The 26,903-nt window shown below is 43.1% G+C and overlaps 1 protein-coding gene across 3 annotated transcripts in view; it reads right to left on the minus strand.

Annotated features, from left to right (window-relative positions):
- LOC144479268 (copine-8) overlaps positions 1–26,903 on the minus strand; it is a 652,766-nt gene that overhangs the window by 503,790 nt on the left and 122,073 nt on the right. Inside the window, exons 4-7 of one of the 3 annotated variants that reach the window (XM_078197940.1) lie at positions 26,555–26,658; positions 10,680–10,719; positions 8,027–8,103; positions 775–790 (exon numbers count right to left, since the gene is read on the minus strand). In XM_078197940.1, the coding sequence (XP_078054066.1) occupies positions 775–790; positions 8,027–8,103; positions 10,680–10,719; positions 26,555–26,658 (237 nt within the window). Of the gene's footprint in view, positions 1–774; positions 791–8,026; positions 8,104–10,664; positions 10,720–26,554; positions 26,659–26,903 lie in introns of all 3 variants that reach the window. The other 2 variants (XM_078197938.1, XM_078197939.1) reach the window with 2 other exon arrangements.

Here is a 26,903-nt window from a genome sequence, read left to right on the forward strand (position 1 = left end):
ATCTGTACCTGGTTTCTTCATCTACTTCCCATATGTCGTAGGTTCCTCAAATCCTGTGTCTGAATTTACCCGTTCTTTTTCTTTCCACATACCTGCCCATCACACCGCTTCTGCATTCCAATCTTCTTTCTCAAATCTTTTTAATATTTTGAATTTGCTTCGCTTCTTCTTTTAAATATAATCTTTCCTGCCTCTGTGCTTTCTTGTAGATCACCACTGATTTGCCATTCAACTTTACTCTCAACATTCAATTTCTGAGCATTGGACTCGACGCTGCACTCACAGGGTAGCGAGATATGGATTGGACTGGAATGAGATTAATCTGGAGTCACTATGTAATCATGTGGCGCGCATAATAAATCATTCCACTTGTGATCAGAGTCTGGGAAAGAGAAAAATGCTGCAAAGCGGAAGAAGAGCAAGAGGGAAGGATGACATTATAAATGTAAAAACTCAAGTAAACCAAAGAGGGAAAAAAATCTAATAACATCTCTTTACCTAATTAGCTTGCTGCATCATAGAATCCCTACAATGCAGAAGGAGCCCATTTGGCCCATTGAGTCTGCACCGACAACAATTCCATCCAGGCCCTATTCCTGTAACCCCACATATTTACCCTGCTAGTCCCACTGACACTAATTTACCATGGCCAATGCATCTAACTCCTACATCTTTGGACTGTGGGAGGAAACCGGAGCACCTGGGGAAACCTACACAGATACAGGGGGAATTGCAAATTCCACACAGACAGTGCACAATGTGGGCAAATACTACGCTGAAGTATCCAAGACTATCCAATAGTTTGATACTTAAATTATAATCAAAACGTAATAAATTAAAGGGTGCTTCCTCTATCTCATTGTTCCCTCTTGACATTCTTTTTGCGGCAAGTTTGGAGCATCTCAGCCACTCCCAGGAAACCAAGCCAACTACACCATTAAAACTACCAGCTCTAAGTGCCACAAAAGGTGCACTTGAGCCCCACACTGCATTATGATGGATAGCCATTCATTCAAATATGTGGCCAAATTATAGGTAACCATGTGGAAACACCAACGAGCCATTCTAATCTTCAAAAAGGAAGCCTATTGCATGCCACGTCCTTACCATGACAGCAGGAAAATGCTCAGAAATCCTTCTGAGGCCATGGGGCAAATTTGCCCATGCAAGGTGTCGCAATTATGAAATTTAAAAGAGGATTGTGTCTTTAAATTTATGGTAAAATGAAGGGGGTCATGGACTTGTTCTGAAGTCTGCCAGTCAGGTAGACTGAGTGATTTGATTGTTAAGAAGGATCCTGGATGGTTTTAATAGGAAGGAGGCCCAAGGTACTTGCGTTTGAACACAATGGTAACAGCCTGTGTGTTAACAATGCATAGAGTGGAAATCTCCAACGCCCCAGGAAAGTGTTGACAATGTCAGGTTATAAATAAGTTAGAACAATATAAAGCACAAGATGAAAGATAACTGGTTTCTCAAGAGTATGGCATCAGCATTGCTCCTCGATACAAGGCCCATGTGACAGGAATGGGATTTGAGATGGGAAGATCTTTAAGATATTGTTGAAATCTCACAGACACACAGTTGGTCAGCCAGGGTCTAGGAGAGGACAGCTAAAGGCTCAAAGGCTTTAATGCTTTTATGCACAAGAATGTGAATGGTAGCTAACACTCAGATTGGAAAGACTAAATTTATAGGAATTTCAAAACAGGTTAGAAGATTTTCCTAGCTTTAACTAGGGGGAGAATTCTCTGGGAAAATATGCGCCATGAAAGGCAATTCTGTAATGAAACATTTCCAGGCTAGGAAAGGAAAGCTTAGAAGTAAATTCTCAGAAGCTTTTGGACAGATTTCGGGAGAATCAAATGTTGACTTAAAGGACAGGGTAACATATGCTGATGAAGTGAATTTTTCTCTGTTGTGCTCAACTAAGGAGGGTTTTCTAATATGTGATCAATATGTAGAAGTTTGCTATGAAGATCAAGTTTAGTCTAAAGCTTTTAGTCTTTTGTTACAATAAATATCTTAAAATGTAAAATCTTGTCATGTCATTCTTTCAGCTGTTAGCTGGAAGTTTGTGTTTCTTAATAAAAGTTATTGGCACCATGGGGATTTTAACAAACGGGAAGTGGGTTTGGGTGTGCGCAGAGTTAAAGCCTCTAAAAATGATGTTGGTTGCCATTATTCCACCCTATTCCAGCTTTCACCCTGGTAGGTTTTAATGCCAATGGGGAACGTCCATGCACCAGCCAAGTAAGGCATTTAAACATTATATATAAACAATTGTCTGCTGTATGAACCAAGGATTCTGTAGCAGATGTGACAATACTGTGCAATCATGTTCTTTTGCAGGATGTTTCTTGCAGGTCGTGGAAGTTGTCGGCACCGTTTTGTCTGTAACCAGTGTCCTCCAATTGTTGCAGAAGCAATATAGAAACATAGAAGATCGGAGCAGGAGGGGGCCATTTGGCCCTTTGAGCATGCTCCACCATTTATTACGATCATGGCTGATTGTCCAACTCAATGGCCTAATCCTGCTTTTTCCCCATAACCTTTGATCCCATTTGCCGCAAGTGCTACATCTAGCTGCCTCTTGAATACATTCAATGTTTTGGCATCAACTACTTCCTGTGGTAATGATTTCCACAGCTCACCACTCTTTGGGTGAAGAAATGTCTCCTCACCTCCATCCTAAATGGTCTACCCCAAATCTTCAGACTGTGGCTCCTGGTTCTGGACTCCCCCATCATCGGGAACATCTTCCCTGCATCTACCCTGTCTAGTCCTGTTAGAATTTTATAAGTCTTTGAGATCCCCCCTCACTCGTCTGAATTCAAATGAAAACAATCTTAACCTAGCCAATCTCTCCTCATACATCAGTCCCGCCATCCCCAAAATCAGCCTGGTAAACCTTCACTGCACTCCCTTGAGAGAAAAACATCCTTCCTCAGAAAAGCAGACCAAAACTGCACACAATATTCTAGGTGTGGCCTCACCAAGGCCCTGTATACTTGCAAAAGCAATATAATGTGCATCATGTTTATTTTTAACCTGGACTAATGCAGTGTCCTGGGGTTTTATGGTCCTTTGGGGATTGCTGAGTGGAGCCTGCTTTGGGATGATTGACAGATCAGATGATGCCTGGGGCCAATTTTCTTTCCCCACAGAAAATTCTAAGTTTTTAGTTTTGGTTTAGCTGCTGTTCGAAGCTGGTGGAAGGAGGTAGTATGTTTCTGTTTCTCTCTCTCCAGAGGCGTTTTGGAAAGTTCCAGGACTGGGAAGCCTCAGAGATTTAATCCGACATCCAAAGGACCAATTCACAGCAGGTGTTAAAAATCTGACAATCCAGCATCACGTGAGCATACTTGCTTTTTGTGCCAAGTCTTGAAAGGAGTGCATGCCTATTGGATGGTGGTTGACTTGGAACATCATAGATAGTTAGCTATTAAGGTTTATACTGCATCATGTTTGAATCTTGTAATTGGTAAAAGTTATGCTAATTCTTTTTATTATATTTTAACTGTGTTCTTAAATAAACTTTGTTTGATAAAAGCTTCCCAGTGGGTCACTTGAATCATACCCGGAGTGAAATACCTTATACTCACCCATGCCAAATTCAAATGTAAAAACCAAGGGTCTAGGCTATCTTCATAAGACACCTTGGAGTTTCTGGCTTGGGTTTTAACACAGACCTATTTCCCGAGCTATGTCACAGTCACTCACTGGAAACCTCCGACCTTGTCCGTGGCTGAGATTCTCGGATGCCACAAACTCCCCGGGTCTCCTCTCCATTCCTGTGATTGCTGCAGGTTTCCCAGTGAGCCATTTCAACCAGGTCGTGATCCCTTCAATTAGAAATCCTTCCTTTGACGGGTAAGGCATTTAATCATGCCCACCCTTACTGATTAGGTCCGGTAACCCAGAAGTAAGATGTTAATGCCGCACACAGCTCAGTCAAAGAGCCTGAGCAAAGCACGATGGAGAGTACAAGGGATTCCCAACATATTACAGTGAGAACATGCTGCCTATGCCCTGGGTCAGTGCCTTGGCATCACTAGGACACATGCAAACAGCTGAGCTGAATATTAAAGTGGTGTTCTCCACACAGTTTGGAGTTAGATCCACAGATGCCAGACAGGGAAAACAGGAGTTGTGACCTCAGGCACATTTTTAAAGTGAAATACTGCACTTTATACCAACAAGCTTTAGTTAGTAACACATACCATGCTCCTTGGTTTTTCAAAAGTCAGCTTTGTATATTACTTATAAAAAAATCAGGGTTGCTCCCAAGCACTTACATTCCGATAGAATTATCATGTGAAGTAATGGATATGTTACATAACTCCAAATACATTTAGCAGAAATTAAAAGGGAGAGGGGTGTGGAAAGAGTGGGTAGGCATGCGTCACTAAAGACTCAGGAATTGCCATATGTCTCCCCCCCCCCCCCCACTAAACAAATGTGCAAGAGACACCCACTCAAGTGGATTTCTAACCTCAGCTATGGTTCCAAAGGGAAATGCTGGATGGACACCAGCTATCTGCCCATGGTGAAGGCATTGGAAAGAGTAAAGTGTGAAAAACTGGATAAAGAAATAAAGACCTGGCAATAAGTCAGCAGCCTTTGCACTTGTCGAGAGAATATGCCTGCTCCTGAGGATTTAGAAAATGTTTACGCACATGAATCTGTTGTATGAATGACATGTCAAACTCTCAGTTTTCTTTTCACGACTATTAGAATTCATTACCAGCACTCGTTCACATTGATATGAAGCCACTGCATTAACTTTCACAGAATAGGCTGTCAGCATTGCTTTTGAAAGGAGTTAAAATACAGACACCATACGCAGACACTTACAAATGACACAAATTTAACTTCCATTGACCTCAGTTTGACTGCTAAGCTTTACTTGTGTCTATCTGGCCAAGTTGACAACACTGCAACGTTCACAGATAAATTTTTATCCAGTTTTAACTGTTTTGCTGACAAGAAATAGAGAACATCAAGGGTGCGACAGTAAAACCTGCGGCTGCACAACAGTATTCACTAATACAGATTGCAAAAAAGGAACAAATTTGAAGCTTTCGAAAACAGACAAGGTGATCATGATATACAATTAACCCACATGCATTCAATTATCACAGGCTGCTTGCAATGCCATCTCACTAAAGCCCAGATGCCAAAATCAATTTGTGTCGATAAAAGTTAGAGGTGGAAGGCATGGAGAGATATAAAAGGAAGGAAATTGGGACCAACTAAAAAGATAAAGATGCCATGGATAACAAAATAATGGAACAAGCTTATTGCCTTTGTTCTAATGAATGAAAAAAAAACTATCACTTTAAATTTGAACTTTCGTTGTTTGAATCTCATCAATTCTTTTTCCTAAAAGGAAAGTATAGAAGCCAAGGAGACCCTTGTATATGGCCAGTCCCAAAGCCAATAACTACCAAATGCTGATACAATTAAAATTTTGTCCAATTTTCCCTTAAACAGTCAACACTGGCTCCTTGGGCTGTCTGTTCATGTATGTTCACCAACTTTACATAAAGGATGTGATTTTTCCGCCCCACTGCGCTGGTTACGTAGCGTAGCGGGGCGGCAAGTTTCAGCAGGAGGCAAAAGATTCAGAATTGCGACAGGCCAGCCATTTTTTTTTGTTGAAGTAATCAGACTCGCGCCATTATTTATTACCATATTTCAATATCATTCGTGAGCCCGGGATGCAATTGTCCGAGCTCACTTAAACTTTCCAACCTCACCGGGGAAGGTCCTCACCAGCAAGGATCACAGATGGTCCTCACCAATGGGGACCGGGCATGATGACTTCATCAGTGGGCCCAGAGGCCATTGAGGTTTTTGGGGACAGCAGCAGGAAGTGGCCCTTGGGCAGCGCCAAGGGTGCAGGGCCTCACAGGGAGGGGCCAAACAGAGGAGCAGTAACTCTGTGTGAAGGATGGGAAGGGAAGGTGTCTGTCAGGGGTGGGAGATGGGGGGGGGGGTTCAACAAATTTCCCATAAGTTATGTAGACTCATACGCAGTATATGGGAGATCAGGGCGCATGCCTAGCAGTCTGCAGCCAGCTTCCCCAGAGAATTCCATCCCTCTCCCACCGACATGAAACTCCCTACTGCCAAAATAAATGGCAGAGTGTCGGAAAATTGCATGGTATAGCTCACTGAAAGAACTGGAGTGAAACTCTCCGGTTTTCAGACTTTTGTGACACCTGGGAAAATTCCACCCAAAATTCTTAAAACTAAACCTAGGTTTAGTCTGTACTTTCCCTTGAGCTTTAATTTATTTACTTATTCCCTTAAGGATCTTGAATACCATTTCCCCGGAGCTCTCTCTTCTCCAGAGTAAACAATCCATGGGGTTTAAAATTTTCCTAGCCTGAAGCTGGCTATCTATTGCTTTGGTCTAATTCAGAAGGAGTACATCATTGCTGGAGGTGCCATCTTCCAAATGCAACATTAAACCAAGGTCCCAACTGCTCTCACAGGTGAGTATAAGAATATTCAATGGCACTGTTCTGAGGAAGGGCAGTGGAGTTTGCTGTGGGTGTTCTGGTCAATAGTTATCTCTCAATCAGCATCCAGTCACTCTTCACTGTTTGTGATAGTTAGCTGAGCAAAAATTCACTTCCTACATTAAAACAATAATGACACTTAAAAGTATTTCTCAGCTGTAAAACACTTTGGGACATCCAGTGGTCATAAAGAAAGACTTGCTTTGCCGCATACTTTCTGACATTGCTGCCAATACCTAGATAGCATATCAATCGGGTAATGGGATACTTCATGCATCCATATAATCTTTCCCTTCACAAAGCACATCATCTTACAGCTTCTGAATGAGATTCTTCACTAAATCCCAATGTATGCCATATTTAGTGGCCTGGGAGCATGCATTTTACAAGGAACTGGAACTGTTCAAACACATTTCATGTAGTATTCTTATAGCCAGTAGAGGAAAGGACAGTAAAAGTTTAAAGTTTATTTATTAGTGTCACAAGTAGGCTTACATTAACACTGCAATGAAGTTACTGTGAAAATCCCCTAGTCACCATACTCCGGCGCCTGTTCGGGTACACGGAGGCAGAATTTAGCATGGCCAATGCACCTAACCAGCACTCTTTCGGACTATGGGAGAAAACTGGAGAACCCAAAGGAAACCCACGCAAACGTGGGGAGAAATTACAGACCCCGAACAGACAGTGACCCAAGCCGGGAATAGAACTCAGGTCTCAGGTGCTTTGAGACAGCAGTGCTAACACTGTAGGCTTTGATGTCACCCAGTTCTACACTATTACTCCCCTATCATAGGGCGGCAACAATGACACAGTAGTTAGTGCTGCTGCCTCACAGCACCAGGAACCCAGGTTTGATTCTGGCCTTGGGTGACAATCTGTGTGGAGTTTGCATGCTCTTCCTGTGTCTCCATAGGTTTCCTCTCAGTCCAATGTTCTGCAGGTTAGGTGGATTGGTCATGCTAAATTTCCCCATACTGCCCCAAGATGTGCCAGTTAGGTGGATTGACCATGCTAAATTTCCCCTTATTGCCCCAAGATGTGCCAGTTAGGTGGATTGGCCATGCTAAATTGCCCCTTATTGCCCCAAGATGTGCCAGTTAGGTGGATTGGCCATGCTAAATTTCCCCTTACTGCCCCAAGATGTGCCAGTTAGGTGGATTGGCCATGCTAAATTTCCCCTTATTGCCCCAAGATGTGCCAGTTGGATGGATTGGCCATGCTAAATGCACGGGGTAGGTTTGGGTAAGATGCTGTTTGGCAGATCCAATGGGCTAAATGACCTCCTTCTGCATTGTAAGGATACTATGATTCTATTACTGATAGTTAATCATCTGTGAACTTTTTACTTAATTCAATGTTCGCTCCTTTCCTACTGCATCAAAATTCTTCCAAACTTGGCACAGTTCCTCACAACTGTATATCAGCAAAGTGTTGTTTTATACCAACATTTTTGAATATTAGATTAAATTAAGATCCAGCCACATTCGACTTACGTTAGTGGTTTCTCTAATCTGCTTCCTGATGAGCCCACAATCTCCCCAAGGGTGCAGAACATCTGTCCCAGAAAGTCCTATGACGTAACAAAACATATTATAGAGTTATATATTTTATACACTGCAATTATAGTTGACAGGATAGAGTATTCAAAAGAATGTTAATTGAATGACTTGATAGTACCCCATTTTACCAATGATTCCACCCCTATTATTTCAACTAGATCTTCAGTCGTATTCGCAGCTCCAACTTCCTAGAGACAATTGGGTGAGATTTTATGGCTTCGCTCAACCCGAGACCGGAAAATCCTGCCCAAGATCAACGGACATTTCCATTGTCTGCCCCCCACCAGTTCCAATTCTGTGGCGGGCAAGACAATAGAATTCCAACATATATATTAGAACCTCAAAAATGTATTCTAGCAATTGGGTCAATTAAAATGCAATGCGAGCCATTAGAATTCACAAAATGAAATCATTTTAAAATCACTAGGTGCAAGTGATTTGGAATTGTCAAAATCCATGGTCTGCTCTACATTACACAATGTTATTTTGTGTAAATGTTTTATTCTGGATATTACAGAACAGATTAGAGAGCAAAAAATACTTGTGTTTGATAAAGCTACCCATTAAGAATGAACTTGTTTGATGTAAAAATTGCCTAAAGGTTTCAAATCCTTGCCTTCAGGTCCATGCATCTATTTTTTTGTTCACATATTACAATTTGCTCTCCTGTGTGCCAATCATACGGGATTGCAGGAGGAGGATTTTAACATAGAAACATAGCAGATAGGAGTAGAAGGCGGCCATTTGGCCCTTCGAGCCTGTTCCACCATTCATTATGATTATGGCTGATCATCCAACTCAATAGCCTAATCCTGCTTTTTCCCCATAACCTTTGATCGCATTCGCCCCAAGTGCTACATCTAGCTGCCTCTCGAATACATTCAATCTTTTGGCATCAACTACTTCCTGTGGTAATGAATTCCACAGGTTCACCACTCTTTGGGTGAAGAAATGTCTCCTCATTTTGAACCCTACAACTCTATTCTACTCCTCATTAATATATTCTATTCATCATTGTGTGTAAATATTGAAACACATTTCAACTCCAACCAAACATCATGCTAATGAATTTACTGCATAGGATGAAACACCACAATCAATGATTGTACATCTCCAGAAAGGAATGAATAAAAATAGAAGATAATTCAAACGAACGAGCCACTACTTGCTATTATCTGAAACATGGTGCAGCACCATCTGTTGCACAAAAAGATGGCTCCGTAGAGGAGCTAGTTTTTAATGTGAATATGGTTAACCAGATAAACATAAATCAGCAGAATGTTCTGCTTGTTCCTAGAAAGGTGAATAGGCCACTTAACCCTTAAAGCTCTTCTACCATTCAATTGGAATGTGGCTGATCTGTATCTCAACTCCTTTTTCTGGCTTCTGATATCAATCCCTTGACATCCTTAACAAATAAAAATCGGCGCATCTCAATCTTGAAAATTTAAATGACCCACCATCTGCAGACGTTTTAAGTGTGGAAATTTCACATTTCCTCAACACTTTACACAATTTCACTCCTGGATGGTCTAGTTCGAATTATAAGATTGTATCCTCGACTCACTGGATGGAGGAAATAGTTTCTCTCGATTGACTCATTTTTATTATTTTGCTAAATCTCAATCAGGTTATAGAAACTAGAAAATAAGCAGAAGACGACTTTGAGCCTGCTCCACCATTCAATATGATCATGACCGTCTCTATCTCAATGCCACAATCTCTCCCCATACCTCTTGACACCTCTAGTGTATAGAAATCTATTTCTTTAACATATTCAGTGACTTGGCCTCTGCAGTCTTCTGTGTAAAGAATTGCACAGGTTCATCACCCTCTGAGTGAAGAAGTTTCTCCTCATCTGTCCTAAATGGCATACCCCATATCCCGAGACCGTGACCCATTGTTATAAACCCTCCCAGCCAAAGGAAACATCATCCCTGCATCCAAATTGTCCAGCCCGGTCAGAATTTTATACAGTGCTGAGTACAGGAGCAAGGATGTTTTACCACAGCTGTACATGGACTTTGTGAGACATATTATTGAGATTTTACTTACATACCAAATCTCCCAGAATATCAACAAAAAGAGCTGAAGTAATTTCAGTGAGATCCCCTCTCAATCTTCTAAACTCCAATGAGTACAGGCCTAGTCAATCCAATCTCTTCTCATCTGACAATCCTGCCTTCCCAGGAATCAATCTGGTGACCTTTAATACGCTCCCTCTATAGCAAGCATGTCCCTTTTTAAGTAAGTAGATCAACACTGCACACAATTCTGCACATGTGGTCTCACCAAGGCGATGTACAGCTGCAGTGAGACATCCTTGCTCCTGTACTCAAGCCCTCTTGTAACAAAGTCCAATATATCATTTTCATTCCCAGCTGCTTGCTGTGTCTGCTTCCTTGCTCTTAGTGACCCTTCAACCTTCCACATTCAAATAAATACTATCTATATTTACATAGCCTATCATAATTTAAGTGTCCATACATGACATGGACCATACAACAATTCTCAAAATTTGTGGCAAAGTGAGGATCAGAGCAATAGAAATCATATAATAGATCATGCAAACCTGGATAGTACTTACGTGTTTTGATAAATCTGGACTTTTTGAATCAACATCATACCTAGAAAAAAAACAGTAACAAAAACCATTACCTTTGCAGGAAATGTTACCAAATTAGGTCATGAATGAAAATAATAAATAGAATTTTCCCCTTCCCCATGGAGTTTTAAGAGATTTCTAATGACTCTGTATTACGGAGACCAATGTCCAAACTAAAATAATCAATAATTTCAAGATTGCTACAATGGGGAAAATTGACAAAATGTATTGGCTGAGGAATTACTAAAGTGTACTTTTTCGGCTTTCTTCTTCCCCATTTTTAATCATGTTTTTCCATTATTATTGAGATTTTAGCTACAAACCAAATCTCTCAGAACATCAACAAAAATAGCCGAAGTAATTTCACAGGCCCGCATCTTCCGAGCAATGACAAAGGTGGTTGGATTGCCATTATGCTCCAAAACTCCCCCGTCTTAACACTGCTGTGTATTTCTTCTGGGGTATTCTGATCCCAACTTTCACAGAAACATGCAGTGCACTACACCTCTGGGAAATCTTTCAGGAGCAAAGTTGGGGGAAGACAGGATGTGGCCTATTTTATGGCACTAGCAGATGTATGATAAGTTTAAATGTCCAGTTTTAATGTTAGGGAAGGGGTGAGCGAGGATAGATGACAGATCGGGGGGGTAGTCGGGTCAGCCCAGTATTTGGGTTGTCAATTGGATCAGGGGCTTGGGGAGGGGAGTGTAGTCAGGTCCGATCGAGGTGATCAGAGGCGGTTAGGTCAGATCAGCGATCAGTTGTGTAATTACCCAGGTGTTGGATTAGGTTTTAATCTGTCGAACATTTCCTGAGCAACACGATTTGCAGTGGGTCCCGAAGATCAGGCAATTGTCTTCCCAGGCAATTCCCACCTAGTGTTTTGTGTGTCAGGATTTCCACAGGGTCTGAACACACATCTCCAATGGTACATCCGGTCTCCAATGATCTGAAGACTGGACAATTTGGCCCCATGGTATTTCACTCTTAAGCACTTGTATGTTAGTGACATTACTACCAACTTGGACTAGTAGAACCAGTGTTTAGTTAATATTTCAGCCCCTTGATTAGAAGTAATGGATGCTATCAGGTTTCTTATAAAGTGTAAAAACAAAACTTCCATCTTACAGTGTATATGACAGGGGATGAACTAGGATTTTCCTCCTGAAATTGTGCCCAAAGTGTAATACTGATACAGGAAGAAGGATAACCCAAAAATAAAAAGGATTATTTCCAACAGATGATTCACATTAACATTTCTTCTTCATTTTCTGGGTGTTGGAAAGGTAGATTGATTTGCAAATGAAAATAAAACACAAAAGGCAAATAACCCCTGAAAACAGGTGGAGGGATCACAGTGCGTGATTCACCCAACCTTGTTTGATGCAAGAGAGAGCGAGCATGGTATCTTCATGCCACCTACTTATTTGCATGATCTTTCATGCAGCGTTGATAGCAGTGCTGTTGATTAACTACATGCAACAGCATGGAGCCTGAAATCAAATACTTAAAGCTCGCCTGCACAGCTTCAATGGGAAGGTGCATTGTGTCTGGAGCAAGGGCTGGGAGTCCCGTCTGAGCAAACTCTCATCCAGGAAAGACAGAAGGATGGCTGACCGTGGGAGAACGTAGTCATCCAGGTTTCCTGATGCTGCACTGGGGCCTTAATGGAGGAGGTGGAAACAAGCAGCATCATCCTGTATCTGTAGAAGACTAGGAGGGACATCTAGACACACTCAGAAGTCAGTGGAAGCAGGTAGTGACAGACATCAGTGCCGGGGATCCAAGCCCTGAGCACCTGGATGTAATGTCTCAATTTCAACAACCTCACCCGAGTGGTCAAAGTCAACGAATGCATCTTGAAATGCAATATTCTACAAACGGACCAGTCATCAGCCACTGCTCAAATACCACACCCCCATCACTGTCTGCCAACCAAAACGCATACCAAACATTCATGTTTCACCCCACCCTCACACACTTTGCACTATTTTGCAAGCCTCACACCCACATCTCATACCATACACAAACAGCCAGCATTTCAATCGTGACAGTCAAATCATTCAAACACATTTCACAAAACTCACTGGCACACTTCCCTCTCCCTAATGGGAGATGGCGGTGCACATCAAAAGGCATCAGGAACTAACCAGCGGGGGAGCGGTGCACCTGCCTTTAACCCCCATGGTGGAGACAGTGCTGGGCATCGTCTGGTGCCATTGCCGAGGCTGTGGCCAATGATAGGTCTGAGATTGATAATTAATCCTCCTCATCCCACAATCTCTTCTGGTCTACAAACTATTAATGATGCAGGCAAGCACCTCTCAATTCTCCCCTCCACTCACCAAAATCTTACTCTTCTGCCTTTGTCATTCAGAGACCAAAACAACTGAATCTGGCCAGATATTGGGGGAAGACCAGGGAGAGAGAGGGAAGAAGACACACTGCTGCTTGATTTCATAGTTGTAGCTATCACCTCAGACACTGATACCTTGAGGTCAGATCTACACATGAGAACCCAGATACAAGTGGGCTGCAGATGCACAGGTACCAACTCGAGAGTGAGGTTGCACATGAGTTCTGCTGCAGGAGACTCAGTGGAGGACCTCAATGTGGTGGCTTAGTGGAGAAGGCTGATGGGTATACACTATAAAATGCTTGGTGCATATGGAAAGGCTGCCAGAAAACTGATGATCAATGAGTTTGGCACTAACCTGACACAGGGCTTTAGGCAAAGCTTGTCCAGCATATTATTGCTGGCCAATTCCATCAACATACCCAACCAGGAGGCACTGTCTGGTGGCTGATGTCACAACTATCTTTGCAGCACAAGCAGTTTCCACCAAATGTTTGAGTGTTGCCATTGAGGTTCAGATTGAAATCATGCAAGGTCAGTTTAATGAGTTGTGAGCTTTGACAGCTGCCACCATGGCTATGGATACCAGTGTTCACATGGGCTTGCAGCACGTCACAGCAGTCCGGCAATCTGTCCTCCAACACATTAGTACAATCGCTGAGGCACCATCCTGGAAACTAAAAAGAGTTGATGATCCCTTTAAATAATACTTGTAGGGCTGCTACTCGATGGATGTCAAGCTATGCAAGCTTAAGAGAGAGGGTGTCAGCTGGATCACAGCTGCAATATGGCAGGGCTGGCATCAAAACGGTGTTGCACGCCAAACTACAGCATGGCCTACTTGCTCTGCCCACTGGCAGGTATTCACTCCACGCTAATAAAGTAGAGTCTGGACTTATACTCGCTGGAGTTTAGAAGGATGAGGGGGGACGTGATTGAGGTATATAAAATACTGAGAGGGATTGACAAAGTAAACATAGACCAAATATTGCCCCTTCTGGGACAATCTGGAACAAGAGGTCACAAGTATAGGTTGAGAGGCGGTAGATTTAAAACTGTGATGAGGAGGAACTACTGGCAGAGGGTAGTGAATTTGTGGAACTCGCTGCCCCATAGAATGGTGGAGTCGGAATCAGTAAATAGTTTCAAGGAGATAGATAGACGTATTTCCATTTCTTTTTTAAGATGGGTTAAAGGGAACAGGTGGATTGGAGACCAGGAAGAGACCAGCCGTGATCTGATTGACTGGCGAAGCAGATGTGATGGGCTGACTTGCCTATCTCTGCTCCTAATTCCTACGTTCCTTTGTTCCAACTTCTTGCCCATAATCTCAGGAGTAGATGGAGTGAGGCCTCAGATTCATGAGTTCAGGTGTCGACGAGAGCACAAGCTCATCAATTTGTGCCGCAGGCTCAAGGTGCGCAATGCATTCCTCTAAGACACCGCCTTGTTAATGGAACTGCAGTTTTGTGTCAACAATCTCTATTATATCCCTTCGAGGATGTGATCACTCATCAGTTCAAAATGCACAGCATTTAAAAATAAGTTCTTAAAACCTCTCGTTGGGAGTCTGAATGTAGGCCCAGAGTGTGTAGAGTCGATTGTATTTCACAAAAAAAATATACCGCTGCCACTCGTGGAAGAAAAAAATTTTAATTGAGGAGAAAGGTTTGCTGTGCTGCGGTGGAGAGAAATTAAATTAGAAAAATCATGCGTAGACTTAAAAGGAGAAGCCACTTAACTAATGAGGGAGAGAAAACAAATGTATACAAATTTGCATTTGTATCGTAACTTTGCCATCCTTAGAACATCTGAAAGCGTTTCACAGCCAGTGAAATACTTTTTGAATTGTTGTCACTTGTTTTTCACTTTTTCTTTGGCAAATGCAAATCCTGACGTGCGAAGAGCAAGGTATCAGGAAAAGCAATGAGCTAAGTGTTTGGTTAATCTGTTTTGGTGGCGTTAATTGAGGGAGAACTTCCTGCTGCGTTTTCTTTTGAAAGAGCGCTATTGGATCCCACCAGGCAGTGCCTCAGGATAAGGTCTTATCCAAAAAACTTATTCCTCAGACAATACAATACTTCCTTAGCACTTCAGTTAATTGCCAGCCTATATTATGTGCTCAAGTCTTACACTGAAATTGAAAGTCAAGTCTACAAGAAATTTAATTGCAAGGATCACATAAAAGGGAAATGTCTCGAATAAGAACTCTGTTCAAATTATTGATTTCAAGCTTATTATAGAATATTCTAATAATATCCTTTTTAAAAATAATTAATTCCTGCCTCCAACAGGCCCTTTTCCCTTTTCATTTCAAAGAAGCCTATGTCCCATCAGAGCTCCATTTATTTTAATTAGAATTACAAGCTCAAACTATCTGGCATATCTGGACCTAAATATCATGCTACCTGACTGGGTATATTGAAGGGGAGGCGATGGTCTAGTGGTGTTATTGCTAGACTACTAATCCAGAAACTCAGCTAATGTTCTGAGAACCCGGGTTCGAATCCTGCTAAAGCAGATGGTGGAATTTGAATTCAATAGAACAAAATATCTGGAATTAGGAAGCTACTGATGACCATGAAACCATTGCCGATTGTCAGAAAAACCCATCTGGTTCACTAATGTCCTTTAGGGGAGGAAATCTGCTGTCCTTACCTAGTCTGGCCAACATGAGACTCCAGAGCCACAGCAATGTGTTTGATTCTCAACTGCCCTTGGGGAACTAGAGATGGGTAATAAATGCTGGCCAGCCAGTGACACCCATGTCCCATGTATGAATAAAAAAAAGGCAGAACAAATCTGGACACAGCTTGTACTATTTATATTTTAAGTAAAGTTAAATATAAGAATAAAAAACAGGCAGTGACTGCAAGACTGTCAGAAAATTCTAGCGTTCTGATGGTATTCATAATCTGCACAACACTGTTGGCATCATTGGATCCTCTGTCTTTTAACAGTTTTAAATTCATTGGCAAGCTTCCGTTCGCCTCCACATCAATATTTTTCCACATTCCGCGCTTATTAAAATAAACTCAAATAAATACATTTGCATCTTTTCCCGAGGTGTTTTATAAATTGATTCCATTTATATAAGCTAGCAGTTATTAAAAAGCATAACTAAAAACAGCCCATAGCAAATAAATAAATGTATTCTGAATTCTGTATTGATAATACATGTTGGGGTACATCTTGGGAGCTGGTGCCAGGGTTAAAAATGCAAAGATTGATGGCACATTGGTCCAACACGCCAATGTCTCCATTTGACTGTTGCGTGTTTAGCTGTTTGCGAGCATACTCCTCGGGCGGGGCAGGTTGCCAATTTCAGTATGTTATTAACAATATTAACCTGGGTTGAGGGATTTGACTGAGTACATCGAGTCCCAGACTTCCTGGAACTCACTTGGAACTATAAAAGCAACAGAAGCTCACAGAGGCAATTAAGGGGTTGAAGAAACAATCGGCAAATATTCCAATAAGTGCTGAAACCTCATTTGCTTAATTTTTCTTACCCTGGTGCTCAGAGAGATTTCATCTATTGCTTTGGAATTTGGTATATCCGATTTCTGGAGCTGTGATCTATCACATCAACATAGTGCTGCTTACACTGGTTTACTTTGGTCCTCCGATGAAGTAGAAGCAGGAAAAGTGCTGGAAGACTATCAGCAGCAGGAACACAACCAAGCGGAGCCGACAACAACCTGCTTCTCACAGAACTGACAAGGTAGTCAAGACACCCAGGCAGCTGCCATGATGTTGTCATCTTGTGCCAGTAAACTCTCACTGGTCTCCTCGTACCTTGAAGTAGGCTTAATGGCTAGTTGCTTGGTGACAAAAGTTACCCACTTAAAAACCTGTCTGATAACACTCATACAAGATGAAACATCCTCTCCACATCCACCCAGTCAAGACCCCTCAAGATTTTGTGTGTTTCAATTAAGTCACCTCTTAATCTTTTAAACTCTAGTGGTTACAAGCCTGTCCAGCCTTTCCTCTCAAGACCAACCCACTCATTCCAGATATTAGTCTGGTAAACCTTCTCCAACAGCAAAGGACACAGAGGCTCTACTGATGTGCAGCACCATCTCCCCTTCAGCTGTCAGTCACAATATTACTGGAGGACTATTTCTCATTTCCCGCCTGTCACTGGTGTTTTATCCTTCTTATGAGGAAAAAAAAAGACCTACGAGTGAAAAAAATGGAGTGTGTTAAATGGATGGGTTCACAGTATTTTTTTTTGAGGGTGGCAACACAGGAGAAGAATGATATTGCATTACCACGTGAGGCTGTCAATGATGCATCAACAGATGGGGATGTGAGGATGCGGGCAGGCAGAAAAGAATGGCGTACCTGTAAACTAATTTGCAATAGGGAGTGATGTGCTGGAGTAGGCTTGAGAAGGCAGAGTGAGGAGTTGGAGTAATGCACACATCAGGATGTAGTTGAATGTGCCACCACACTCACCTTTCCTGGTTATGCCATGAAGCAGTGTTTGGCAATGAATTCAGCAGTATGGTAATGACATCCCTGCTGCTGACCTTCTCCAACATCTCCAGTCACACCTTCTCACTGGCAGGTTTCCTCCTCCCATCACTAGAGGGAGACATATCTTCATTTAAGGCCCTTACAGACCTCAGTAACACATCCGGGAAGGAATCATTAAAGGTGAATTCATCCCGACTCCCATCTGCAGAATTCATCGATTGCCATCTTTGCAAAGCCTCTCTAAATACTGAATTTGAAACCAACTCACGCAGGTCACCATTACACCTGCCCCACATAACAGATTAGGAAACCGGGAACCCTGATACAAATGCAATGGCTGGGTTAAAAAGCCACTGGCAAATGTGCGACACTTACTCCAGATTTCTCTCACTGTTGGAACCCCCACACCCAGCTTTAGATAGACAAACAGTTTGCCCATTTACAGCCTCACTTTAAAACAGCACCAGCCAGACCTTGGACACTAATGGGAGGGTCGGGACCCCATGGATTCCAATTTGTCAGGCGTGAAACAAAAATTGTGACGGGAACAGATGATGTAAGTAATTGGAAAATTATAAATGAACTCTAAAGTTAGAAAAAAACTGGAATTTTTGGATTTCACCATATCCAATGCCATGTAATAAATCATTTAAAAATATATATTCTCTGGCGAAATAACTCCTCACAGGTCAGTATCCCATCACCAAACTTAAATTTATTTATATGGTAAGGCAGGTACTTCCTTGTACAAAGTATAAGCCCAGAGTGCCAGTAACCCTGACACTACACAGGCAGGGCTCCCTGATAGGCTAGTTAATTGCTGCCTTAATCAGGAAGCTCCTACTCTAAGAGGTTCACCTCATGTTAAAATCTGGATATGAGCACAGTTGGAAAAGCTTATCTTTCATTTCCCTGCCCATCATGCATGTTGTTGTGTGTGTGGCTGTGGTGATTGTCCCTCGAGGGATCAATCTGCGAGTAAGGGTCACAAGACCTGGGGAACCAGTTGGAGCTGCAGGGTGGGGAATTGTTCTGGTAAGCACGGACAGTCATCTCTGGAGCTGATGAAGCCATGAGGCTGAAATCCTCTGTATCATTTAAATAAACGAGTTGTGTTTTCCCTAAACTGGTGAATGAGCAGCTTCGCCAGGTTGGCACTTTATTTTGGTCTGCAAGTAGATGGAGTGGTTTCAGAAATATGAGACAACAGAATGGGAAGAGGGGTGGCAGAGAATGAAATGAATTGTACGTGTCAAAGCAGAGTATCTATGAATCCAGCCATCTTTTAAAAAAAAATAAACTGGTGAGGTTTTGATTAGAAGTGGGAACCTGGTGCTAATTCTTAAATTGATACCACACCCACTTCCCCCAACTTTCACCTTCGCAATGGTCACAACCGAAGCAGAAATGGGACTGATCGAATTACATCATTAGGCGAGATGGTGGCAGAATGATAATGCCACTGGGAAAGTAAGTCCCGAATCCTCTGGGATCATGGGATCAAATCCCACAATGGCAGCAGCTGGTGGGATTTGAATTCAATTTTAAAAACCTGGAATATAAAATAATGGCTATCAACCATCATCCATTTTTGTAAAGACCCATCTGGTTTACGCCTGGACGGCACGATGGCACAGTCGTTAACACTGCTGCCTCACAGTGTCAGGGTCAATTTCCGGCTTGGGTCACTGTCTGTGAAGTTTGCACATTCCCTCTGTGCCTGTGTGGGTTTCCTCCCCAGCCTAAAGATGTGTGGATGTGTTGATTGTCCCATGCTAAATTGTCACTTAGTTTCAGGGGGACCAGCAGGGTAAATACATGGGGCTGCGGGGATAGGCGCTGGGTGGGATTGTGGTCGGTGCAGACTCGATGGGCCGAATGGCCTCATTCTGCACTATAGGGATTCTATGAACTTGAAACAAATTCAACTTGTCCTTCAGAGAAGACCCTTAACTGGCAAACCATTCAGTTCAAGGGAATTAGAGATAGGCCACAAATGCTGGCCTTGCCAGTGATGCCCACATCCCTTGAAAGACTACGGAGAAAGAAAACTTTGCTGTTCTGCTTCCATTTGCCCGAACAGCAAGTATGCCTTCATGATATCAGTACGTGTTGCTTGCCAGAAAATATTCTGCCTGATATTATGGACTACAGAATGGAAACTGGTTTATTGCTGTTAGAAAAGCTGCAAACAATACTGTGTTAATTAAGTGTAATGAAACCTGGCACCTTCAGCCAGAACACCTGTCCCACCATATTTCCCCACAGTGCAATAGCCTGTCAGGAATCTTGAGGTTAAAAGGTTCTGTGTTACTTAAAGGAAATATGCTATTAATGCCATCAATCTACCCTGTACACGGGATTACCCACTTCAGAAAATATGGCCTATCCATGCACTTTATCAACCTATTTGTGATAAGCAATATATTGTGCTAAATGAATTGATTTAGTATCAAAGATCCTTTCAGGCTTAATGTCTTTTTACACATTAACAATCGACCCTTTCACTCCCCTGACAGCCTAGTACCCAGGGTAGTGGTGCTAAGCTTCACAAGATCAGGAAACTTGATTTAAGAACATACAAGCCACCCTTGCTCCTGATAGTGAATATGAATTCACTGATTGTTGAAGTTGGCTGCCTTGCCCAATAACCTCACTGACGTTCATTTTGTAAACTGACTTGTCTTTATTCTTTACCATGGCTGAGACAGAAAAGTGGGGAATGAAGGACCAATACCCAGCGATCGAGTGCACGGAGCCGCAAAATAGTAGGATTCAAATGCATGCAATACTTTGCCAATTCAAATTATTTCCTCCATTTGCCAACATTAACAAAAAACAGCCGGATTGCGTGTAAAGCAAGAGTAACCACATTTCACACATGCCGGCTGTAGCGTTAATTTTAACAAATGGAAGGGAATTAACCCAGATAAAAACCTCAGTGATGTCATCAAATGGACGCATTGGGCACAAAAAGGTCACAGCATGAAAACGGGGTTGATATGGATCAGTTAGGACAGGCAATAAACGCTGGCCTAGCCAGCAACACTCACGTCCCATAAAATGAATTTTAAAAATCAACTGAGCAGTAGGTACAAATGTTTAGCATAAAAAATATAAATAGGGGCAGGAGTAAGTTATTCAGCCATCAACCTGCCATTCAATAAGATCACAATTGACCTGATGCAACTGATCTGATGTGGTCATAACTCCACTTGCCTGCCTGCTCCCATAACCTTCGACTCTTTTGTTGAACACAAGCAATCTACTTAGCTAAAAATATTCACTGGGGAAAATAATTCCAAAGTTCAACATCCCTCTGAAAGAAATAGTTCTTCGGCAGCACAGTGGAAAGTGGTTAGCACTGCTGCCTCACAGCACCAGGGACCTGAGTTCAATTCCAGCCTCGGGTGAGAGATTGTGTGTGGAGTTTACACATTCTCCTCGTGTCTGCATGGGTTTCCTCCGGGTGCTCCGGTTTCCTCCCATAGTCCAAAGATGTGCGGGTTAGGTTGATTGGCCATGCTAAATTGCCCCGTCAGGGAAATTAGCAGGGTAAATGGGGATACGGTCAGGGCCTGGGTGGGATTGTTGTCGGTGCAGGCTTGATGGGCTGAATGGCCTCCTTCTGCACTGTAGGGATTCTATGATTGCTGTCTCAAATGGGGACCCCTTATTTTTAAACTGTGCCCCCTAGTTATAGACTGCTCCACAAGCAGAATTATCTTCCATGGCTCCTAATAGTGAATATTAGCTTACTGATAATCATAGAATCCCCACAGTACAGAAGGAGGCCACTCCACCCATCAAGTCTGCGCCAACCACAATCCCACCCAGGCCCCATCCCCCTAACCCCACGCATTTACCCTGCTAATCCCCCTGACACTATGGGACAATTTACCATGGGCAGTCAGCCTAACCTGCACATCTTTGGACTGTGGGAGGAAACCGGAGCACCCAGAGGAAACCCACGCAGGCACGAGGAGAACGTGCAAACTCCACACAGGCAGTGACAGGGACGGCACGGTGGCACAGCGGTTAGTACTGCTGCCTCAAGCTCCAGGGGCCTGGGTCTGATTCCCGCCTTGGGTCAGTGCCTGTGTGGAGTTTGCACGTTCTCCCAGTGTCTGCGTGGCTTTCCTCCCACAGTCCAAAGATGTGCGGGTTAGGTTGTTTGCCCATGCTAAATTGCCCCTTAGTGTCGCGGGATGTGTAAGTTAGAGGGATTAGCGGGGTAAATGTGTGGGGTTGTGGGGATAAGGCCTGGGGTGGGATTATTGTCAGTGCAGACTCGGTGGACCAAATGGCCTCCTTCTGTACTGTAGGATTTCTATGATTCTATGACCTGAGGCCGGATTTGAACCCAGGTTCCTTGCGCCGTGAGGCAGCAGTGCTAACCACTGTGCCACCCATGATGTTGAAGTCATGTCAAGCTCCTCTCAGAATCTGAAATGTTTCAATAAGGTCACTGCTCATTCTTCTAAAATCTGATGAGTATAGGCCTAACCTACTCAAATCGTCCTCATTAGATAGTCTCTTCATCCCAAGAATCAGCCAAGTGAACTTCCCCTGAACTACCTCCGATGTAAGAATATTCCTCCTTAAGGAGACCAAAACTGTGCACAGTACTGAGGTGTGGTCTCACCGATGCACTGTACCGTGGTAGCAAAACTTATGTAAACTTTTATACTCCATCCCCCTTGCAATCAAGGCCCTTTGCCATCCTATTTATTTGCTGTACCTGCATACTAACTTTGTGATTCATGTACAAGAACACTCTGCCCTGCAGCATTTAAAAAAAATAACATTCTGCTTTTTGATTCTTCTAATCAAAGTTAACAACCTCGTTTTTTCCCCACATTATACTCATCTGGTCCCCAGAAGGGTAGGGGGTTTTAGTTCATTCGGGCAGCATGTTCAGTGCAGGCTTGGAGGGCCAAATGGCCTGTTCCTGTGCTGTAATTTTCTTTGATCTGCCAATTTTTTGTCTGCATCTATTTGAAGATTCTGTGTAGCCTCTTCACAACTTATTTTCACACCAATTTTTGTATCAGCAGCAAATTTGGGTACAATGCAGTCAGCTCCTTCAGCCAACTCATTAATTTAGATTGTAAGTAGTTGGGGCAGCACTGAGTCCTGTGATACTCACTAATTGCAGTTTGCTCAATTAAAAATGACTCATTTGTCTAGACTCTCAGTTTCCTATTCATTAACTAATCTTCCAGCCGTACTAAATATGGCCTCCAACACCATGAGATTTTGCCTTGTGCATAACCTTCTGTGCCATACCTCCAAATACACCACATCAACTGGTTACTCTTCATCCATTCTGCTCATTATATCCTCAAATACATTTGTCAAACTCAATTTCCCTTTCATGAAACAGTGTTGACTCTGCCTGATTATATTATGATTTTCTAAATGTCTTGCTATATTTCCCTAACAGTGGTTTCAAACCTTTTCCCTTTGATGGGTGGCTAACTGGCCATTAGTTTACTGCTTTCTCTCTCCCTCTTTTCTCAAAGATTTGTTACATTTGTAGTTTTCCAATCTTTCGGGACCTTTCCAAAATCTAGGGAATTTTGGAAGGTTACAGCCAATGCATGCACTCTCTCTGCAGCCTCTTTTATTAAGACCTAAAGAATGCGAGCCCTCAGGTTCAGAGGTCAGATCAGCCTTCAGTCCCACTCATTGTCAGAATACTTTTTGATTGTTTCAAGTTCCTCGTTCCCTTTTGCCTCTTGCTTTTCTACTTCTTGGGGTACGTTTCGTTTCTATACTGTGAATACAGATACAAAATATTATTCAGTGTCTTTGCCATTTCCTTGTGTCCCACATCAATTCCTCAGTTTCATTCTCTAAAAGGACCAACACTTACTTTAGCTACTCTTTTTCTTTTTATACATTTGTAAAAGCTTTTGTTGTCTGTATTCTATTTATTTCACATTCTAATTTCTCACATTACATTCAGTCACCCTTCACCAATTTAAAATGTTCTAACATACCACTAATTTCCACAGCATTGTATGCATTTCTTTCAATTTGGTAGCTCAAATGAATTTCAGGACCTGGAACATCAGGACCCTTGTGGACAACCCCAACAGCAACAGACCTGAATGTCGCATTGCCATCATAACCTGGGAACTCCAGCATCACAACATTAACATCGCCACCCTGAGCAAGACACAACTGGCAGGAGGCCAGCTTAAAGAACATGGTGGTGGAAACACTTCCTTCTGGAAAGGCAAACCAGAAGAACAACATTGTCTCTATGGGGTTGGCTTTGCCATAAAAAATGAATTGGTCAAACGTCTCAACAAAGCCCCTTGCGGGGTGAACAAATGCCTCATGACCCTCCGGCTCACTCCACTCTAGAAGCAGCACATCACAGCCATCAGTGCCAATGACCCAACGCTAGATGCAACGGAGACAGACAGACAAGGCATTCTACTCCAGTGTCGACCCATCGCTGTTCCGCATCTCGAAAAGAGACAAGCTGAATCTCCTTGGCAACTTCAATGTTGGAATCGGGAGGGACACAAACCTTTGGAAAGGCAAGGGGAAAACAAATGCCAGTGGAGTCCTCCTACTGACAAAATATTTAGAACATGACCTGGCCATTACAAACACCCTGTTACACCAGAGGGACAAGCAGAAGACCTCATGACAGCGCACCAAGCACATGGCACCTAATAGACTATATCATCTCCAAGCGAGGGACTGCAAAGTTGTCCACATTATCCGTGCCACGACTGCTGGACTGACCAACTAATCCCATCTACCATCTCCATCACCCTGGCCCCAAACCGCAGAGGAAGAAAAACCTCTTCCACCGGAGACACAACGGGCCTGATTACACCATTGCGTTGTGCCCGTTTTTGGGCGCAAAAATGTGGTAAAGTCAGGCGTGGGGCCATTAACGCAATCCGCGCCCGCGTCCATGCAGATGGCCACTTTACCGAGGCCCGAAAATGGCCGCGATCCGATTCGAGCCCGAAACGGGCGTAACGGCGATTTAAATGCATTTGCATGCATTTAAATTGAATTAATGAACTGTCCGCCCAATTTTATCAGCATTTCCCCCTTTACCATCGCGTTCATGCGTCCAGATTCGGCGCAAAACAGACATGCTCGGCAAAAAGTCTGTTTCGGGCGCTCCAGCTTCTGAAGAGGTAAGTTCAGAGTTTCCAATGGCTCTCTGACTCAGGTCAGTGGTGGGGAGGGGGAGGAGGGAGGCCTGATCGTTGTCTGGTGTGGAGTGGGGTGGATGGATCTCTGGTGCCGGGGTGGGGGGGGGGGGGGGGGGGGGGTAGGGGCAGGGTGGACCGCTGCCACTCTGCAGGCGATCGGTGGGGGGAAAAAGGGGGCAGGGGGTCGCGATCGGTCTGGGTAGCGGGGGTAGGGGGGGCGGTGGTGGTGGATAAGGGGGAAAGTTATGTTGCATGTCTGTGGGGACCATCACTCCCGAGCAGCTTTATCCACTTTTTGTGGCCTGGAGGCAATGTGACAGGGGCGCGTTTTAAAAAGTTTTTTCTAACTGCGCATGCGCAGTTCAGAGCTCCAATCGTTTCAGGCGCGCTAAGCCCCGCCCACAGCGCGATTCAGACCCACGATTTTTTTTCAGGCTAAGTGCGCATGGGGGCGCCTGAAAGCAGATTTCCAAGTCAGATCTGAATTGCGCCCAGATTCAGCACTTAGAATGAAAATGCAAAATCGGGCCCAATGTCACTGGACTCAAAAAACCCGAGAAGACCAACCTCACAGCTAACCTGGCAATGACCAACAAGCCTGAGCCGCAGAGTGCTCACAGTGCCTGGTCCACTTTTAAAATCCCACAGTCAGCACCTGCGAGAAAACATTTGGCCTCTCAGCCAGGAAACACCAAGACTGGTTCAACGGGAAGAATCAAGAGATCCAGGATCTCCTTGACCGCAAATCAAGGCTTTCCTGAACTGACAGCCCCACCAAAACTTGAGCGAGAGGAAACAAGCCAATAGGCAACTGAAGGCCGAGGTGCAACAAATAACCCACAACCTAATGAACAGATGGTGGAGGGATAGAGCACAGGAGACGCAGCAAACTTGCCGACAACCACGAGGTGTGTGACATTTTCAGCGCAATCTATAGTCCAAGTACCCAACGACCTAGCCCACTGAGCCAAAAATGAAGATGTCAAAAACTCTTCTCAATATTCCTCGCAGCAACACTCCACCCCATCACCCTGAAACTCCCCACTGGAGTGGAGCTATCTACCAGACAAGTAGGAAACTGTTCAACCTTCGGTGCCTTCAGGCCAAAACCAAGGCCACCCTGACTTCCGTCATCGAGCTGCAATACACAGATGATGTGTGTGTACATTCAAAGTACGAGTGACAAACCATCATCAATGCATTCACCAAGACATATGAGAGAATGGGCCTCAGACCAAACCTTACTTGACTCTCTCGATACATAATTTTGGTCCTTTTAATTTCCTTTTTTCTAATTAGACATTCATAACCTGCCTATCTCCAGTTCCCCCCAACTCTACGGCTGGTGAAAAATAAGCCATACTGAATATTCTTTGAAACTTGCTCAATGCGTTTGATTTTAATGGTGTCGCATATCAAATAGAATTTGAATCCATTCCGCTTTGGAAAAAAGTATGAAAGCTGCAGTTAAATATTTATGGTTTCCTTTGAAGGCAACACAATTAGTAGTTTCTGAATGAAAAATGATCCAATGTTTGAAAATAACTCAAATCTGAATTGTGCTATACTCCAGAAATGTCAACTGTATTATTTTTTGAGAATTAATTGAATTTAGTGAATCCAATTTACTGAGCGCAAAACACAGGATTGTTCATGCAGGTTAAAACAGAAATATTTGACTGATAATTTCAGGATGGGCAATAAATGCAGACCAGCCAGTAATGCCCATGTCCTATGAATGACTAGAAAGGCTTTGATTACTTCACCCATTCTCCTTAAGAGCGCGAGAAAAATATCTATGCAACAGCAGTGAAGGACAAACTTACAAATCAAATCGGAGATTTTGCCGCTCTTCAAAGAAGTAATCTAGAATGAATTTCCGTACAAAGTCAGGGTTTAAGGAGTTGTCGATTACTTCTGTTCTTCCAAACTGCAAATAAAAGTTGACATGGTTAGCTTCCAGGTCCGCAAGAGACAGATTGTAAAAGCATTAGAGAAATGAACATGCAAACTGGTTGGTTCAATGGGTTTAACACTGCTTTTCTATCCTGATACCAGAGTTAAAAATCAACAAGATGATTGGATTTTGATCCAGTTCTTCACTGGACAGTCCAAATCTCCTTTAACACAGACTACCCAGCAATCTCAGACAGGGAAACCATGAGATTGCTGCTG

The sequence above is a fragment of the Mustelus asterias genome, chromosome 25, assembly GCF_964213995.1.
Source record: "Mustelus asterias chromosome 25, sMusAst1.hap1.1, whole genome shotgun sequence".
NCBI classification, from domain to species: Eukaryota; Metazoa; Chordata; class Chondrichthyes; order Carcharhiniformes; family Triakidae; genus Mustelus; species Mustelus asterias.